At 43.5% G+C, this 20380-nt stretch overlaps 1 protein-coding gene and 1 pseudogene across 1 annotated transcript; both read left to right on the top strand.

Annotated features, from left to right (window-relative positions):
* Positions 1 to 15374: 15374 nt before the first annotated feature.
* On the top strand, positions 15375 to 15793 carry LOC134367285 (small nuclear ribonucleoprotein G). Its single transcript, XM_063083999.1, has one exon. The coding sequence runs from the start codon at positions 15433 to 15435 to the stop codon at positions 15661 to 15663; it is 231 nt and encodes a 76-aa protein (XP_062940069.1). The 5' UTR covers positions 15375 to 15432; the 3' UTR covers positions 15664 to 15793.
* Positions 15794 to 16439: 646 nt separating this feature from the next.
* On the top strand, positions 16440 to 20380 carry LOC134367798 (carbonic anhydrase 5B, mitochondrial-like; annotated as a pseudogene).

The following is a 20380-nucleotide window of genomic DNA, read 5'->3' as shown; positions in this document are numbered from 1 at the left end:
GGGACCTGGTGAAGAGCTGCACTGTTCTCGAATGCTTTGGAAATGAAAACTCTTCTGTCGGGCTTTCCTCCTTTACTCAGATTTTTTAAAGTCAATACCTGGGCTAAAATCCACCCAAAAACTAAAATCAACAAGGGCGTGGTTCTCTGTGCACACCTGCCCTGTTTTCCCTGGACCCAGGCAAAATGCTGCAATGGCTCACAGTTGGAATGTAATAAAGGTTGAGTAAATTGTGAGTGAAGATGACTATTAGGGAAATAATCTGATAGAAAGAGGGAAGTGCATTGCATTTCATTGGCCGCACTAGAGCTGTTAGTTGCAACACACAAATCAGGTATGAAAAACAAGGTTTGAAACCTTTGGCAACACTACATTGGGATCATGCTCTCAGGGAAGAAGTGGGTGAGAGGAGGAAGTGAAGATTTCTTAAGATATGACAACATAATGTCTAATTTGAATTTCAAAGATTTGCAAAAGGTTGGCTTCCTTTTGAAATCAGAAGGTGAAAAAAATGGAGGATCCATCTGATGACAAGGAATTTTTTAATGTAATTATAACCTTTTGTCAGTACTTTTGCTGTCTGTTTTGCATCAGTATATATGGTTTAATTAGGCAGAGCTCAAGCTAGGAGGCATTTCATACGCAATTATGGATGATTAAAAGAGACTTTTTGAATCTTTTCTTTTTTCACCCATTTCTGAGTCTGCAAACAGCAGATAAAGAACGTGTTAGTAAAATCCAATGCCTACATAGATATTGAGTGATGGCATCCCACCATAAATTGATAATGGTTCCAAGGGAGTATGAGGGGTGTTGAAAAAGTCCATGGAAAGATTTGTATTATCTTTTCATTTTTTCACAAACTTTTTGAAGTACTCTTGTATTGGATATACAGGTGATTTGTTATTCTCACTACGTTTGTATAAGTTTGAAGTTTTCCCTAATAACAAGTTAAGAGGGAAAAAAAAAGCAGAATCAGATTCTAAATTCAGATGAGCCATGGTCTATTGCTCTTTAAACCTGCTGGGTGAATTCAGGTAATGAAGGTATAGTTGGCTCTCTGTATCCATAGATTCTGTATCTGGATTTAACAAATCCGGATTGAAAATATTTGAAAAGAATAATTGCATCTGTACTGAACATGTGTTGGGAAAATATAGGAGAATGGTCAGGGTCCCTCAGATGTTCAGAATCTTGCAGAGCATTTGATGTAAATAGGCACGTGTGCCCAGGTGTTCCTTGGTTATTGTCTGATGTAATTGTGCATGTGCATCCAGGTGTCCTGGATTATGACGAGTAGATAGGACGAGTGGCTCTGGTCCACGTCCCCCGCCCCCCACGGATGTCCCCTGGGGGGCCACAGGGAGGCCGCTACTGCTGCTGGAGGCTGTTGCTGCCAGTGTGTGTGTGGGACCCTCTGAGAGGCCACTGCCACTGGATCCACTGTAAGCTGCTGCTGCTGCTGCTGCTGAGGACTGAACTCGTGTAATCTGCCAATGTCTCCCAGGATCTTTCCCAATTACCTCACATGGAACTGAGTGTGAGGGGTCTAGTGACCCGTCTGTACAATGGGTTTGAAGGGTGGGGCCCAGGCTGGACAATACAAATGGAAAACTTGGTGTAACTAAAATAATGAAAATTTTGGGTTTAGGTATGAATTGCCCTAGGCATACAATTGACGTAGCTATTGCCTCCACCCGAGAACATGTACAGACTTTTATTTTATGTCATCATTCCCTAAACAATACAGCATAACAGCAACATAGCATATACATTATATTAGGTATTATAAGTAATCTAGAGATGATTTAAAGTATATGGAAGGATGTGCATAGGTTGTATGAAAATATAACATTTTATATCAGGGATTTGAGCATCCACAGACTTTGGTATCCATGGGAGGTCCTGGAACAAATACCACATGGATATGGAGAGACAACTGTATTTAAAAACCACGTACTATTATCTGGTTCCAGGTAGTATCGATGTAATGTACTGAAAGTTCATTTGTAGTCTCTTTTAAATCCTGAGCCAGACTTTTACATGGCTTAAACAAGGTGATTTCTCATCTGCTCAGACATTTTAACATACCTACTCCCTCTAAAAAACGTGTTTATACAAACACACACATATAAAGCTGAATAAAAGTAATTTTAACATTGACTTGAGGATTTCCAACACCTTTTGGGCAATGCAGACATACTTTAGTTGTGACTGGTTGTTATAACTGAATTATCCACAACCCCCCCCCCATATTCATTATACTCAAATCTTAGGTCCCAGTAAGTATCCCACCATGTGACCTTATGTGGAGATTGGGTCTTTACAGAGGTAATCAAATTAAAATGAGGTCGTGAGGGTGGTTCCTACTCCAGTATCCCTAATTAGAGGTGATATTTGTACACAGAACACAGAGTGCTCTGTGAAGATTGGTGTTAACACCGTCACAAGCCAAGGAACTACTGGAAGCGAGGTGTATTAGTCAGTGTTTTTCAGAGACACAATCAGTAGGGTGTGTGTGTGTGTGTGTGTGTGAGTGTATGTATAGAGAGATTTATTTTAAGGAACTGGCTCATGTGAGCATGGAGGCTGGCAAGTCTGAAATCTGTAGTACAGGCCAGCGGGCTGGAGGCTCAGGGAAGAGTTGATGTTGCAGCTTGTCTTAGTCCATGTTATGATGTTGTAACAGAAAACCTGAGACTGGGTAATTTATAATAAACAGAAATTTATTTTGCTCACATTTTCTGGATGCTGGGATGTCAAGGGCATGGCACCAGCATCTGCTCAGCATCTGGTGAGGGCCTTCTTGCTGTGTTATCCCACGGCAAGAGGTGGAAGGGCAAGAGAGCAAGTGCGTGCTGGGGGGGTGAGGGGGAGGAGAGCTGAACTCAGCTTTTTATCAGGAACCCACTCCCACAATAATGACATTAATCCATTCATGAGGACAGAGCCATTCATACCATAGCACAGCTCAAGCTCAGAGGCAGTCAGGAGGGAGAATTTCCTCTTCTTCAGGGGACCTCCAGTCTTTTTTCACTTAAGGCTTTCAGCAGATTGGATGTGGCCCACCCACATGGAGGGTCATGTGCTTTACTCAAAGTCTACTGACTTAAATGTTAATCTCATCTAAAAAATGCCTTCACAGTGACATTTAGCCTGGTATTTGACCAAATATGTGGGTACCGTGGCCTAGCCAAGTTGGCACATGAAACTAACCATCCAAGTAGGGATGCCAGAAACAGATCCTCCACAGCCCTCAGAAGGAAACAACCCTGCCGAAAACTTGGATCTCAGACTTCAGGCCTCCAGACCGTAAAACAATAAATTTCTTTTGTTTAAGCCATCCAGTCTATGGTACCTTATTACAAGCTATTATGCCATCCTAAAGATGCCAGGTAGGGAGTTAGGCCTGGAGGTGAGGAGCTGCTGTGGGATACACGAACTTCCTACCACTCCTCTTTCACGTGATGGCCCATCTGAGTTCAGTGTGTGTTACACTTCCCTCTGTGTAACAGACAAAAAAAAGAAAGAAACACTCAAAGTAACATGAATGAGGCCTAGAGGGACTGCCGCCCATCAGGGGAGCAGCCCCAATTTAAAATCCGCCTTTCTTTTTATTGACAAGACAAGGAAGTTCCATAAGAAAAATCAGTTGATTCAATCTTCAAAGAAGGACCTAAAAACAGGCAGTGTAAAACTAGTAACAGCAGTAAATTAACATTGTGGCATTCCAGAATGCAACTTGTAAAAAGCTAAGTCCATCCACCAACAAACAGCTTGTCCTTATGAAACATTTTCTTTTCCACAACTTCCTACACCGATTTTCTCAGCATATTTTAACAGCATTCAAGCAGTTTCCTTAACATATCTTAAGAACAATCGGTAAGTTAAATAGTCAATAGTCCTTCAAGCCAGAATCAAACCAGGGACCTAAAACAGTTAAATTACACAATCCCATCCCTAAACAGTGATTAGAGTTGATTAGATGGCTTTTGCCAAGCTATCTGTGGACTTTTGTCCTCCACTGGAGAGCCTTTTAGCTCCATGCACATATTTACCTAAAGATCCTATTCTAAGATCAAAGGAGAATCAAGATTTCTAACCCACTACAAGTGTGTAACATTCCCAAAGTGATGCACGCACAAAGTGCAAGGCACTCAGCCAAATGACTGGCTTCCAGCCCTGCTGTGCTGCATTTTGTGATACACGTAGAGGTGATTTTCTTGCTTTTCACTTAGGTGTAGCCTTCTCCCCTGTAGCTCAGGTGCAGCAGGGTCAAGGACAGCAGTACAGAGAGAAGAGCTAGTTCACAGCCAGCTAGTAGCAGGGACATGCATGAAGAGAGATGGGTGAAATCACAATGTTGGCCTGCTTGCTTAGCATCACTGGGGATCACGTGGGTTTTGTTTCTTACACTCTTCTTGGAAAGATGATGTGAAGAAATAAAGTTCAGGTCTGTGGGTGAAATGTGTCTTTAATGCCCCCAAACTTCTCTTTTTGTGCTGTTTGGCACCCCCGCCCCCCCATGGCTTTACCACTAAGAGCCCTCTTTTTGGCAAGACAAGGCAGAATCTTAGGCGGCACCAGCACCCTGCTGTGACCTGGTTTGCTGTGGCTTTCCCTTTCCATACTATGTGCATTTCAAGAGACTCATAGTAGGAGAAAAATTACACCCCTGGAAAGTAGAGCTCAAGCCTTGTTCACTTTTGCATCCCAGCAGCCGACGCAGTGCCTGCAGCAGAGGAAATGCAGTAGATGTTGGGATGGAAATGGTAACTGATAGAGTTCCCATCCCTGTGAGGCTACGTCAGGTTCACGTTCGGCTGTGTCACTCTTATAGATCAGGCAGGACTTTGGGGGTCCTTAAGATCTTACAGGTAGGGATATGAGACCCTCCTTTTAAAGGACAAGCATTTAAAAGTTTTGAAAGTGTAAACAGCCCTACAATTGGGGGGGTGGCATTTGAGAAAGGGAAGGCCCCTCAGTACTGTCATGTCATGCTGGCTGTCATGTCACGGTTCTCAGTTCTTGACGTTAAAATCTCTGTCACCAAGGAAGCCTCCTCAGGTCTTTCAGCTAGTACTTCTCGAACACCTGTGGGGAATCAGGTCCTGAGAGACGCAGCTGTGATGGAGACAGACACAGTCCCCACCACCGTGGGGTCTAGGTGCTGGGGAGGATGAAGTAGTAAAGGACATTCCTGGTCAGGTGCTTCCTCCAGCTGCCGCAAGTGCTGGGCCAAGAAGAGGGTGCTGGGCCAACCCGGTGAGCAGGTGGTCAGGCAGCCTTTGAGGGATCACGCAGGAGTCAGTCACCTGAACGGGGGGCAGGAGTGACCAAAGCCCAGATGGAGGGCGGGTGGTCCAGGGAAGCAAGAGCATCAGCATAGGCTGGAGAAGGGCAGGACATGGAGAAGCGAAGTCTGCGGGTCCAGGGGCAGGCAGTGGATATGACGAAAAGTAAATGTCACTGTGAGGGACCAATGGGTTTGGGGAAAAAGTGAATAAACCCTGGCCCTCCCCACCCCTCAGGGTGTGAACTGCTGCTCTGAATGTTGTTATCCTACCTAGAGGATTCCTCCTCCTCAGCATCTCAAATCTCTACTGTTTACATCTTTCCTCCTCTGCCTTCCTCCCTCTATGGTATTCGTTCCTGCAAGTTATTTGGGAACTGATAGAAGTCAATCTAAGGATGGTGGTGAGGAATAGCCTGAGGGTCATTCTTCAAGTGTCTCCATGCAAATTAGTATGGAGAAGGTTCCAGCTTCAGAGGTTCATTCTAGTGAGGCCCTGCAGCCTCCATACCTGCACTTAACAAAACCCAGAACTGAGTCCACTTCTACCTCAAAGAGAGCAGAAAGGCTTGTTGGTTTTATAACAGTCACATGTGTTAAGCCTTTGTGGCTATGGGTCATTGGCATTCCAGTGTGGGTTTATATGATTTAAGACTATATGTGAGAATGACTGTTTCTCTACTGATCTATTAAAGTAAATGTGGAAAGTAGTTTCTTGACCATTTTTTTTTAAAGATGACCCATAAGGGGATCTTAACTCTTGACTTGGTGTTGTCAGAAGCACGCTCTCCCAAGTGAGCTAACTGGCCATCCCTATATAGGGATTCGGACCCGTAGCCTTGGTGTTACCAGCACCACACTCTCCCAAGTGAGCCACGGTCCGGCCCCTTTGGACCAATTTTAAAATGTCAAAATGATGTCATACAGAAACTGGCCAAGAGAAATGAGATGTCCAGTTTCAAATATTTTGGAACGTATTGTTTATTGTTCTTGTTAGCCACTGTCTTTTTACTAAGGGTGGTCCACAGACTGCAAATTATTTCTGTGACTCTTAAGTTTCTGGAACTTGTTTATTAAAGTTTGCAAGCAGTTCAGTAGCTTCACATTCTGGAATATTCTGTCCCAAATTTGAATTACTGAGAAACCCTAGCTGACCTGCTTGCACGGGTGTGCTCTGTTGTAAACATGGAACATTAAGTGAGGCAGCAGATCGTCTTCCTCAAACCTCTTCCACCTCATTCCATTCCTGGAAAGACAGGTGCCCATCCACGTCTGGGCATTGCAGGGATTTTCCACTGTACCATATTGACATGGGGGGTGTGGATCATTCTTTGTTGTTGGGGGCTATCCTGTGCTCCAGATGTTGAATGGCATCACTGCCCTCTTACCAGTACCACACTCCCCCCATCCTAAGTGACCACATTGAAAAATATCTGAAGACAGTACCAAATGTCTGGGGGGGAAAACAGTAACCTTGGTAGAGAGTCACTGAGATGACAGAAGAGGATGTGTGTGATGGTGGAGAGGTGACTTTAATCAACTGGCTAAGAATATCTTTTAAATAGTTATTGTATATATTTCCACTATTCACAATGAGTCAACATAGTTTTCAAAGAATGTCTTGCCTCAAGATTCAAGGTTTCTCACATTTTCCTCTTGGAACCTATATGCAGATAAGAAAAAGAATTCATTAGTAATGCTAATCCAGCTAAATCTGTTCCCTTGAAACTGCTTTATAAATATGTTATTAGCGTAAGTTTATTTTCTCCAATGCTGACTGTTATTGAAATGGACTTGCCGGGGTCATCATACATTTCCGACTGCTGAGTGAACGTCCATCCTGCCAGACTGGCTTATTGCAAACACTGGCACTTGGCAGTCTAAGGCTTAAAATGGAAAAAAATTAATCACACTGATCCAGTTATTAATGTTTTGTGTGAGTGGTGTTTTTGTCCTAGATGTTTATTTTGTGTGTTTTTATTTACGAAAATGTGAAAGTTAAAGATCTAAACTCCAATATGCTTATGTCTTTAGGATAGTTCGCTGCTTCTCAGCACTGACAAAAGCCGCATCGCAGTGGCCTGAGGAAGTGGGGCTTCGCTTGATTGGTTTCTCACATTAGTTTCATGTTTCTAAGTGACTGGGAGAAACAGGATGCCGTCACCATTTGATTTTGATTTTGCCATATTACACTGTCCCGACCTGTTTTCACCCAGGAGAATATTATGGTCTCTGCGGACCTGAGCCACTGAGCACGTCCTGTTGCTATATTCTGGACCCTCACCTGCTTCGTTGTAAAGACACTAGTCATTGTTTCTGGCAGCTCAATACATGAACAGAAGGGCCACTGTACACTAGTGACCAAGCACGACCCGAGTTCGTGAGGGTTAGAAAAGAGAACGGGCCGAGTCCTTAGATAGTGCCTGCCAAACAGGGTTGGCAGCTACTGCTGGTGAGACAATTGTCATCGTCATCATCATCTTTATCTCTTCACAGGTGCAGTGCTTGCTCAGATGTATGAATGTGATCATTTTAAGAAGATGTGAAGTGGAAGAAGGATTAATGGAAGGAGGAAGTGGTGGCAAATTCGGAAAGCAGCACTTCAGGACAGCCCCACGCTCTGCCCTTGTGCCTTTGCTGCCCACGCTCCCCGCAGATAATCTTTGGCTGTCAATGAGATTGCTGTTTGCTGTTATCTCAAGTAATGGACAGGAACTGTTGACAGTCCTAACTTTGGGGACTTGTCATCTAATAAAATGAAGATCAAATCCTATACCTGTTGCCCAAGATGAAAATCAAATCAGTTTCACACAGTGTGTATCATCTACTGAAATTTAGCCTGTCACATTAAAAAAACCATTTAGGTATGAGACCCTAGATCATAGGAAAATAAACTTAATTATGTTAATTCTTAGCTTAATGAAATATAAAGAATATCAGCTTGAATGGAAATACTACAAATTTGGTATTATTCCAATGGTTCTCAATGTTCACGATCTCCCTATTTTTATAAAGAAGAAAAACATTGTAGGAGAACTTGGTCTAGAGTGGCGCTGTCTAAGATGTAGTCACCAGCCACTTGTGGTTATTTACATACAATTTTAAATCCATTAAAATTTTATTGTCACATGTGCCTACCGCTTACCATATCAGACGTTTCTATCTTCAGAGAGGGTTGTGTTTAACAGCGCTGATCTATATTATAACTGAACTGTGTTACGAAGTTGTTCTATTATTTGTCCAATTAATTTTGAAGAACACAAAGCCTGGAGAACAATAGCATTAAAAGGCTTGTTTTGTGGTGTCTTGAGGAGGAACTCATATAGGTTGGGTTGCTCCAGACTGTTGGCTTTCATTAGCTTTCAAATAATCTTGAGAAACAATGGGTGGATTAGGAGCCCCTCGGAATTGCATTAATGGCCTCAGTGTTATCTTCAGCCACCTGGGACTGACAAATAGCCCTGGAACTGACCAGCAGGAAGTGTGGGCTTCATTCTGCTCTGCTGATAACTGCACATGTATCCTCTGGTTAATGGACCCGACATCAGAGTGTCTTTTGCAGCCCTGATGCTCCAACAAGGCACTTTGTGATTCTGTGAACGTCCTCCACAAAGTCAGATGGAGGGTCCCTGTGTATCCTGCCACTGTGCTCAGGCATAGCTAGTTCTACTAAAATGAGCTTCAGTTACATGAGGAAATAGCACATTCCTCATGGAAAGGGCAGTACAAAGCAAGGCGCAGGATAAAGAGCAAATGAGGGTACAGAGGAATGCTGTCCAAGAGGTACAGAATGTAAGCCACATAGGCAAATCTAGATTTCCTACTAATCGCGTTAGAAAAGGGACAAAGAAACAGGTGAAATTAATTTTAGTAATATATTGACCTATATGCAGTATCACTTTAATATGGAATTAATGGAAGAGTTATTGAGAGAGTTTGCATTCTTTCCTTTGTACCAAGTCTTCAAACCCTGGTTGGTGTTCTACATTTACGGCACCTCTTATTTGGCCCGACCAAGGGGAACAGCACGGGAGGACCAGAGTTTGGGAAGAATGAACAGAAACGAGATTGGATAAGTGGGTGGCTTCCTAGCAGGAAAGCTGGGCACTGAGACACAGAGGTCACAACCTGATGGACAGTCTTTAGCACAAGCACATGATGAAGGTGGTAGTTGAGGAAAACTGCTGAGATGCAGAACAGGAGTGGAGGGGCGTGGTGCAGGAGGAAAGGCTCCAAGATGCTTTGCATGAGGTCTGGGGTGGAGGGGCCCGAACTAGGTGGTCATGGGCAAGGCAAGGAAGAGATGAGCCCGAAAGATTCTTAATGAAGGAATCATGTGGTAATCAGCAGGGTAAGAGGATTTAGAGCAAAGAGGAGACTACAACCTTGTCAGCGATGCCCTTCATCTTCCTCGTTCCATGCACAGGTAGTGGTGTGCAGAGCAGTGGGGAGGCAGATCATTAAGCACATGTGCGTATAATTGTAACCGTACCGAGTAATAACGTCGTGGAAGACGAATCGGAGTCCTGTGATTACAAAACAGTGATGCGAGGGCTCATGTTATAAGAGGATAGAGAGGTGAGGAGGTGACGGGTAAGCCCATAACAGGAGCAAGCACCGAGTGAAATGAGGGGAAATTTAAGCAAAGGGGGAGGATCAGGAACCAGGGGGCTAAGGTAGGAATGAGTTGTCCACCTTTGAAGAGCTGAGGCTGGAGAAATAGGTGGTGCAAACATAAAATAAATCCAACCAAGGGCTGGTCAAATAAATCAGAACTAAAACCGAACGCACCCTCACTCTGAAATCTAAAGGTCGTTTGTCGCTTATCAGTCATGGCTTACTGATGCCTTACCAATGGCAGAGTGCTCACTTAAACCATGGTTGATAAAATCTCTCTGTGTTTTTCATTTTCTAAATAGAAGAAAAACCTGAAAATGAAGCCTTTGGTAGAACACTTAATCATCTTTCTGTTTTGAAGGACGGTTTGACAACTACCAAGAAATCATTTTAATCTGTATAAGGAAGAGAAAGGGAGGGGAGAACAGAAATATGAGTTTATCTTTAGCAAAATAAGCTCTGGGCAAAAAGGTGCCTCCACTAAGGGGAGAGAGACCAACCACCCCTACTTGGGGGATGCGTTGGGTTAATAAAGGAGTAGGTGGGTAGGGGGGACGAAAACCTTCTGGAAGCTGAACATGTAGCATTAAGGTCATGCAAGAGCAACTGAGGGAATAGGCCCGGTTTTCTTGGGCTGGTGTTTGCACGGGTGTGAGAGATGCTACTTTCCATTTCCTGCATGAAGTGTGGACACTTAAGGGGACCTGATCATTAGTTCACTTCTTGCCTAGTTCACTTCTTGCCTAGCCCTCATTAATTGGCTTTAAAAAGTGTGAATTCTCAAATATCAGCCAGTCGGAGTATCTCTGAGGGGAAGATGTGGTCTCTCTGTGCCAGGAATCTTTGAACCAACATCAGATCCATTCAAGGGCTTTCCAGAAGGCATCTGCATCCTGGTAAGATATTTTCCCAGTCCAAATGCATTTCCTATTTTAAGTTTGTGAAACAAAAATTTCTTCTCTTACGGACAAATTCTTTTATACTAAGAAAAATAAAAACAAACATTGGGTTTGGATCTCTCCAGAGATAAGACAGTAATGTGTTATAGGAAGACATAGGAAAATAAAAAAAGAATACTCTCAATTTCCCTTGATCAGGATTTCTGAACTTTGGCACTGTTGACATTTGGGCCAGATAATTCTCTGCAGTAGGGGCCATACCTGTGTGTGCATTGTAGGACGTTAAGCAGCATCACTGGCCTCTACACACTAGATGGCACTAGCACCCTCCTCTGTCACTGTCCTCTCAGAGCCCAAATACTTGAAAGCGATGAGAGGCCCAGAGGGACTACACCAAGCTAACTCCTGCAAGAGAGGAGAAAGTCGGTGCAGCCCCGAGCTCAGGCTTGTCTCATCTTTTATTGTGGTATCAAGACCTTGGCCAAGTAACAAGCTGAGTATACTTTCAAAAGAAGTACAGAAAGGAGTGTGTGAACAGGACAGAAACGATCTCAGTCTTCCCTACTACTGAATCAGAACATCTTCACTGTTCAGCATGTGCTGTTTTCAGCACGTAATGTTCCCATTCTGTGCACTCAAGGCTTTTGCCCTCTGTGAATGCTTTTGCCCACTGTGTATTCCCTGTACTAAACAGGCCCCCGTGTTCCTGTATCTCCTCTAGTTGTGACAAGCAAAAGTCTCTGCAGAGGTTGCCAAATGTCCCCTGGGGGAAAAATCAGTTCCTCTGTTGAGAACCACTGGTCCAGACACTCCCAGGGGAGCTTGACGTCCATACCCCTAGGATGCTTTTGCGCTCCACCCCCCAAAAAACAAGTCTACGATTTTGAAATTCCATCTTTGGGGAGCTACTGAAGCAAGAGGAACGTCTCCTGTTTTAGAGTAAACTAGAGGCAGCTTTCTGGGTTTTATGGAAATAGGAGGATGCCCTGCCATAGGTGGGGATTTGACTGAGTAGCAGCTGCCTTGTCACTTTCTCAAATCCTTAGATTCACTCTTAGCAGAGGGGGCGAGATGCAGGGAGTTGTTGGTAATGATTTCTCTCGGTCACGTTTCTTCTAGTTTTCCTCCTTGTCTTGATTCTACTCATCCGTGGTGCAGATCTGAAGGGCAGAGAAGTGGACCACCCCTAACTGATACACGTGGCTTCCATTCCTCATGCATGGATGTCACAACAGGTCTATCTGTGTTATCAGGAACTCTGCTGATATTTTTCAGGGACCTGCTACAAAGACCTGGTGCTTGACTCTGGAAGAAATTCAGCATCAGCGATGTCGTTAGTGCCTGTGTAAATGAATTGTCTGTGTACACCTTAATAGTTCATATTTGTGTGACTGCGAACTCCCGGGACCTTCACAGTGCTGATATTCTACCCAGCTGTGGCAGGGTGGCTGCCTAGTCCTCAAAGTTTGCTCACATGAGAGGTGAATTCAGCACGCACACTAGGTGGGGTGCGCCTTTCGCGGGATGCAGGCTCCACGGGCCTTTACGTCCACTACCCAAGCAGCTAAACACTGATGGTACGTGATAGAAATTTGCTGCCCAATAATTCTTCCTCCATTTCTTTTGCTGAAAAGTCTCTTATTGAAATTACATTAATTTGTGTTTGCATTTAAAGCTAGTTTGGGCGGGGGAGGGGGGATTGGGGACCAGGAAACTATCAACAAAGACAAGAAACTAATTCGTGAATACCCTGTTTCCCAATGGACTAATCTCAGGAGTGATCACACTTGCTTTAGGTGAAGTTAGTAGACAGACTGTGACGCGTTGGTTTTCCAAGCTGACAGAATGCTCCGTAAGGTGCTGTCTGACCTGCCTTTATCCTCTGCATTAGTCAGTTGATGAAGGCCCTAAGTGGCTATTTCCTAAGACTTTTAGTTTCAATTAGCCTCCACAGGGTCCCCACCTGTGAAATTGTCTCGTGTGTGATGCTAGACAGTGGACGGTCTTGCTAATAGCTCCAACCTGCTTTCTCCTAGTGCATCCACTCAGGGAGAGCCTGGACCTGGTTCCCAAGGGTGATCGACAGTCACCTGTCAACATCCAGTGGAGGGACAGTGTTTATGATCCTGCCCTAAAACCCCTCACCATCTCTTATGACCTGATCACCTGCCTCCACGTCTGGAATAACGGGTGTTCTTTCCTCGTGGAATTTGAAGATTCTACAGGTGAATCAGGTGAGGGTAAGATCCGGTGGTCTTGCCTGGAGTTAAAGGAACAGTGTCCTGTCAACACAGGACACGTCCAGCTCCCTCCATGGTAGTACTGATGTCTTTGTTAGCAGTGGCATGGAACTCATTGGAATTTTTTTTCTAATTGTGGAAAAATGCACATAACATGAAACTTACCGTTTTAACCATTTTTAAGAATACAGTTAAGTATTAAGTACATTCACCTTATTGTGCAACCATCACCACCGTCTGTCTCCAGAAATCTTTTCGTCTTGAAAAACTGAAACTCTACCCATTCACCAGCTCCCTTTTTCCCAGCTAACAGCCCTGACAACCACCAATCTACTTTCTGTCTCTGTGGATCTCACTACTCTAGGTACCTCATTTGAGTGGAATCATACGGTATTTGTGTATTAGTCCATTTTTGTGTGACTATAACAGAATATCTGAGACTGGGTAATTTATAAAGAACAGAGGTTTATTTGGCTTCCAGTTCTGGGACAGCTGCATCTGGTGTGGGCCTCAGGCTGCTTCTACTCTTAGAGGAAAGTGGCAGGCAGCCGGCGGGTACACATTGCCACTCCAAAAGGGAGGAATAGGCCAAAAGAAAGGAGAAACAGGACCCAAACAAGTCCAAAACCCAGCAGGGCAGACATTTAATCTTACAGCTCCAAAATAATCTTCTTTGACTCCAAGTCATGCATCCTGGGCACAGTGGGTGGTCTGGGTAACCCACCCAGACTTGGGCAGCCCCAACCCAACAGCTCTGCCAGGCTCAGCGCTGGTGCCTATGGCTTTTTGAGGGCAGCGTTGCATGTTGCCCTGGCCCTACAGTTCTGGGGTCCTGGCGGCAGACCCACTCCCTTGGCTGTACGAGACATTTCCCTGGTGGGGACTCCCTGTGGGGCCTCCATCCCCACTTTCCTGCTCAGCATTACTCTAGTAGATGGCCTTTGCCATGTCTCCGCCCCTGTGGCAGGTCTCTGCCTGGGCCCCAGGCTTCTCCATATATCCTCTGAAATCTGGGTGGAGGCTGCCACGATTTGTTTTTCTGTGGCTGGCTTATTACACTTAGCATAATGTCTTCCAGGTTCATCCATGTTGTAGCATGTGACAGAATTTCCTCCCTTTTTAAGGTTGAGTGATAATCCATTGTGTGGATATAAGACTTTTCTTTTATCCATTCCTCACCTTTTCACTATTGTGAGTAGTACTGCTATGAACATGGGTGTATAAATGTCTCTTCGAGACATTGTTTTTAGTTCTTTTGGGTACATGCCCAGAAGTGGAATTGCTGTATCATCATTACACTAACTTCTGAGAATATGAAAAAATTCCCTTCTATATTTTCTGCATGTTTCCTTCTACTACTATAGGTAATATTTTCTATTAATAAATACATGTATCTCTGCATAGATTTTATAATTGCTATAGACATAAAATGAAATGAACACTTTGCCAGAAATCTATTTTCTGTGTGGGTGCTGAATATGTGCTAATTTTCCTCTGCTTGCTGACTTTTCAAATAACTTCTATGTTAAATACTGATACTATTTAATCTGATTTTAAATTATAAGATTGCAACATAGAGCAAAAGGATAATTACGCAAGAAAAACATTTTATATTTTTGGTCACCTGATAACATGTATGTATTTTGTTACTCATTTATTCATTCAACATTTACTGAGTGCCAAACATGCACCAGGCACTGCAAAGTGTCAGGAATACGAACCCAATTCCTGACTCCCTAGAGTTTAAAATCTAGTGAGAGAAGCACCCTTGAAGTTAGAATTATAAAGCAAGTGTGACTTAAAAACGTTTCTAAATGTGCTCTGGGACCACAGAGTAAGGCATGTGATGTAGACTGCTCAGAGGAGTTTATGGTGATTTCACTGAGGAGGGGACATCTACATTGGGTATTGAAGGATGAATAGGAGTTTGCCAAGAGAACTAGAAGGGCATCTTAGACTGAGGGAAAATCGTGTTCAAAGGCAGATATGATAGTATGTTCTGGAAATGGCCAAAAAACAAAGTGATATGGCCAGAGTGAAGAATGTCTGATGTAGGAGAGGCAGGGAGAATGGTGGTCATTGAAGCCGACAAGAGCAGGTGGAGGGCAGGCTCATCAGACACTCTTATTGTTAAACAGGACAGCGGCATGGCATGATTTCATTGAATTAATTAGTCAATTAGTTTACTGTTTTTACATTAACCCAGGCAACAGAGCAGGGCCGCAAGGTCAGATAAATCTAAGTGAGAGATGGTAGGAGCCAAAACAGAGGCTGTGGCAATAGAAATAAGAGAAAGAGCAAGTTTAGAAAGCATTTGTGGGGGATTGTGAGGGAGGCTGCGAAGTCTGTTTCAAGACCTTTCTGAGCCCGTGAAGTAGACACCATGAGTAAAGCTCACCCTCCCGAATTGAAAAAATTTATGGACAAGAAGTTATCATTGAAATTAAATGGTGGCAGACATGTCCAAGGAATATTGCGGGGATTTGATCCCTTTATGAATCTTGTGATAGATGAATGTGTGGAGATGGCAACTAGTGGGCAACAGAACAATATTGGAATGGTGGTAATACGAGGAAATAGTATCATCATGTTAGAAGCCTTGGAACGAGTATAAATAATGGCTGTTCAGCGGAGAAATCCATGTCCCCTCACCAAACGGCCTGTTTTTACTTTGGTGTAAAAATCAGGTCATGTACATTTTCATATTCGACTTTTTGTTAAATAAACTTGTAATAGTCAAAAAAAAAAAAAAAAAAAAAAAGAAAGCATTTGTGAAATATAAACAACAGAACTTGAAGGTGCAGTCCTCTGAAATAGAACTGAAGGCAAAGTTGACCATGACCTTGAAGATGCCTCACTTGGGAGCCTCGGGGAATGCTGGTTCCAGAAAGAAAGCTCATGAGTGATGGATGATGAGTGACTTGGAGGGAAAAGTAGGGAGATCATAAGGAAATGGAATATCTGCTCACAACTTTTTTTCTGTAATTTAGTTGTAAATGTTGCATCAAAAATAAAAAGCAGCACATTTTAAGTGGTCATCCCTGAAAGAAGAAATGTATCTTCAATGATTGTCACATTGGAAAACTTTTAAGGAATCTGTTTCTCTCAAGATAAGCATCTTCTCTGCTTTAGATGCAAATAAATTTGCATCCGTGCTATGTAAATTTTTCTTTCCCTGAATAAATCTCTCTATTCCAAAATAGTATTAATTGCTGCTCTTGCCTAAATTTCTTCCTGTTCTTTATTACTATTTCATTTTGCAGCAGATTGTCATATGCTTTTCTCAGTGGCTTTAATTTGGGTGAGGAAACATGTTTAAATATCATCTGTGGAATGAGGCTCAGTTTATTTTGGAGCGATTTTGTATGGTCATGTGTTAAAACCTCTTTAATGGTATTTCAGCTGCACTTGGTGTGTTGAAATGCAGTCAAATTTGAAAGCTTCGAGGATGCAGCACTGGAAGAAGATGTTCGGCTGTGACAGGAGTATTTTTAAAGGTAACGAAAATCTCGCCAACTTTAAATGATGTTTTGTATGCTAGCATGAAAAGATACATTACAATATTGTTATTCATTTTAAGAATACTGGGATCAATACATTGGTTAGATAATCAATGCTTGAAATACAGGATTGTTAAGAATATATTTTATATCTTTTAAATGATTTAAAAGTGCACTATCCAATATGGCAGCCACAAGCCATGTGGGGCTACTGAACACTTGAAAGGTGGCTAGTGCCATTGAGGAAATGAAGTTTTAATTTTGTTTAATTTTAATTCATATACGTTTCATTTCAGAACTGATATTTAATTTAGGTATTGTAAAACAAGAAGGTTCGGAACCACTTGAGTATGTGTATGTACGTTTTGAGGTGTAAATGTTTAAAAATCTAAATACAGATCAACTATTTCTGATGAAAACTTAGCATCCAAATTGATGTGTGCTGTAAGTGTAAAATACGCAACAGATTCTCAAAACTTAGTATGGAAAAAAATGTAAACTTAGCTCAATAATTTTTTCACATTGATTACACATTGAAGTGATAACATTTTAAATATATTTGGTAAAATAAAATACATAATAAGATGAATTTTACCTGTTTCTTACTTTTTAAATGTGGCTACTAAAAAGTTTAAATTACCTCTGTGGCTTGCATTCTATTTCTATTTTTAAGTACTGGTATAGAAGGATAAAAGCATATAACTAAGTAAATAATGGTTAAAATGTGCAATTAGTTAAAAATATATTTTAAACAGAATAAAAAGATAAAGGCAAACAACTATAGGAAATGATTATAACAGGAATTAATATTTGCGAGTGCTCTGTGACTCTGTATTTGCTAAGTGCTTAGTTTATCTTCCCAAGAGCTCTCAGTGCCAGTACTATTGTCTCCATTTTTCATATGAAGAAAGTGGAGCTTAACAAGGTTAAGTGCTTTCCTGCCGGGTCACACAGCTAGCTAATGGATAACGGGTGGTACATTCCTATACCACACTCATGGGTCCTCTGAGTTCCTGAAGGTTTAGCAGCTGCAGGTCTCCCACAAGTATCTTGCTTTAGTCCACTCTGGAGGCTGAGTGTTTAAAGGAGGCCCAGGATTTGTTTTAATCAGGTGTGGTAAGATGTTCAGACATGGGAATGACTGTCGTGAAGGAAGAGGTTTGTTATAAACACAGACCACTTGAAGCAGGAGGCACAGCACATGTATAGCTACACAACTACGCCAACTGTCGGGATAGGGCCATTGCAATGCTAATTGTATGGCCAGGGCAATTCATAACTCAAGCCAAAATGTTGCATTATTTTAGTTATACTAAGTTTCCATTGGTATTGTCAGGGCTAGGGCTCAGACCTTTCAAACCCATTGTACAGACTGGGTCACCAGACCCCTCACACACAGGCCAATGCTAGGTAATTGGAAAAACTCCCGGGAGCCATTGGCAGACATCAGTCCTCAGCTTCATCAGCAGCAGCAGCTTATAGGTCTGGCAGCAGCGGCCTCTCGGAGGGTCCCAGGGACACTTGCAGCAACAGCCTCTAGCAGCAGTAGCAGCATCCCCGGGAGGGGCAGCTGTGGAGCACAGCTGCTTGTCCTTTATACTTAAGTCCGTAACCCAGGACACCTGGGTGCCCACGCGCATCTACATCAGACAATAGCCAAGGAACACCTGGGCGCATGTGCATATTTACATCAAATGCTCCACACGATTCTGAACATCTGAGGGGCCCTGACCATTTTCCTTCACTTTCCCTACAGCACACCATGCAGGGCTACTTGATGATGCACCAGGGTTGGTGACAAGGCAGAGGGAGCCAGGGGAAAGTGTGGGCAGGAGACTTCACTGTGGGTTTCTTGGGAAGGAACAGCAAGGCAGGGTAAGCAGCTGAGGATCTGGCTACTTTGAATATATTCAGCGTGCTCTGGGGTGGAGGGTCAGTCCCTAGTTGTCTCATACCTGACCCTGGGTGGTAAGAGCAGGAGAGTCGTGGCCCCATGAGTAAGAGCCCCATAAAGGAGAAGGTTGGGGTTGTGGGCTGTGGATTGCTTGGCTGGCATATGAAAAGTGCTCCCCCAATTGTTTGTGCACTATAGGAATTAGCCAGCCTTGGGGGGAACAATCCCTCCAGTGTCAGCAAGGCCCCAGATGTCCAAGCATCAGTTACAGAAGCTAGAAAACGTGGTTATTATACAGAGGCTCCTGGAGCATGCCCTTGAGGCCTCGGGCTTGCGCTGAAAGCTGGGCCTTCCTGTGCTCTGGTTTGCTCTAGAACTTCAGCCTCCAGAGGCCCTGTGGGCCGCGGCCTGGTGAGTCCCAGCAGCAAGCGAATGGAACCAAGGCCACTTTCCCTGCAGACCGCAGGCACATCTGCAAACAGCCTGCTCATCTGCTCTGTATCTCATTTAATTCAGCAGTGTTCGTCACATTCTAAATTGCCAGTTTAAGTGAGTTTCAGACTGTCATTTGTTTTTAGGTAATCACCAGGTGGTTGATTTTAATTTTCATTCCATTCACTTCTGTAGTCGATGTCAATTGTTTTTAAACCTTGCATTTTCTCATTTGTTTTTCTTTAGCTGCACAAACATCATAAAGAGCTACAGAAGTTGGTGGATACTTTGCCATCAGTTAAGCATAAGGTAATATTTTTTCCTAAATCACTTGAAGTATATCTTGTGTTTCAATCTCAGAGTGGAGACATTACCAAGGCACTTTGAATCGGGAAGTGTAATTAAGTGAAGTATATTCAGGTTCTCTTTGAACGTTCCCTTAGAAGGAGACTTGCCATTTATGATGCTGTGTTGGGAAAGCCCCTGACCCTGGGTTACTTTGCAGGGGACAGAAGTGATTGCGTTAGTGGGCACTGAGCTTTCTGGCTTTACTGCCATGCCTCTGAGGACTTGAGGACTCAGGAACATACTGCTGCCTCCTGTTCTGTTCCTGATCAGTTCTTGTGAAAACACTCAGTGCAGCCTTCTTTTCTCTAGTTACCCTCCCAAGTCGGGGAGCAGAGAAAAGTTTTACAGAAACTTGACTTTTCCAGCTGGAAAGAGAAATGATCCCTCTCCTTCAGGTTGGAAACCTTTGTCCAACCCCCAAGATTAATTCTTCCATATTCAGAATCCCAAAGGGGCCTCTCCCTGGAAGTCCATATATTCCCCCATCCGTCTGTCCCCCTACCTTTTCCCCTCTCCTTTCCTCCTCCTCTTTCTCTTTCTCCCTCTATCCCTAGTCCAGGACCCTGGCGTCTCCTAATCTGCACTGTATTTTAGAAAGGAGAAATGCTCAGTTAGTCCCTCTTGAGAAAAAGAAGCCTTGTTTCTGCACCAGCCACTGTCTAATACCTCCCAACGATACTCAGAGGACAGCACCTGCTGTAAACCCACTAGAATTGAGGGAGAACACGGTTTTGGCTGTTTTTCCACTGGGGAGTATCAGAAATGCAGAGCCGATTGCAGAAACAAAGCCTGGGCATGATTCTGTTCTAAGCAGTGACTCTTCAGGGAGCTGCCCAGAGGTACCTGGAGCTCCCTGGACCACTGCTGGTCCCTGAACACCCCAGAGAATCATCATTTCATCATGCGATTCCTGAGTGTTTCACCACTAAATAGTGACTCGGTGACCCCCATCTCTTGGCCAGGACAGCTTTGTGGAATTTGTGTCATTCAACCCTTCCTGCCTGATGCCCACTTGCCGGGATTACTGGACCAGCTCAGGGTCTCAGACTACCCTGCCCCTCTCTGTGTCTGTCACCTGGATCATTAAGAAGCAGCCAGTCAAGGTTGATCATGATCAGGAACGTTCTTCCTGCAATTTCCACCTAAGGAAATCCTAA

Source organism: Cynocephalus volans, chromosome X (genome assembly GCF_027409185.1).
Source record: "Cynocephalus volans isolate mCynVol1 chromosome X, mCynVol1.pri, whole genome shotgun sequence".
Taxonomy (NCBI): Eukaryota; Metazoa; Chordata; class Mammalia; order Dermoptera; family Cynocephalidae; genus Cynocephalus; species Cynocephalus volans.
This window is presented reverse-complemented; position numbering and strand designations above follow the sequence as displayed.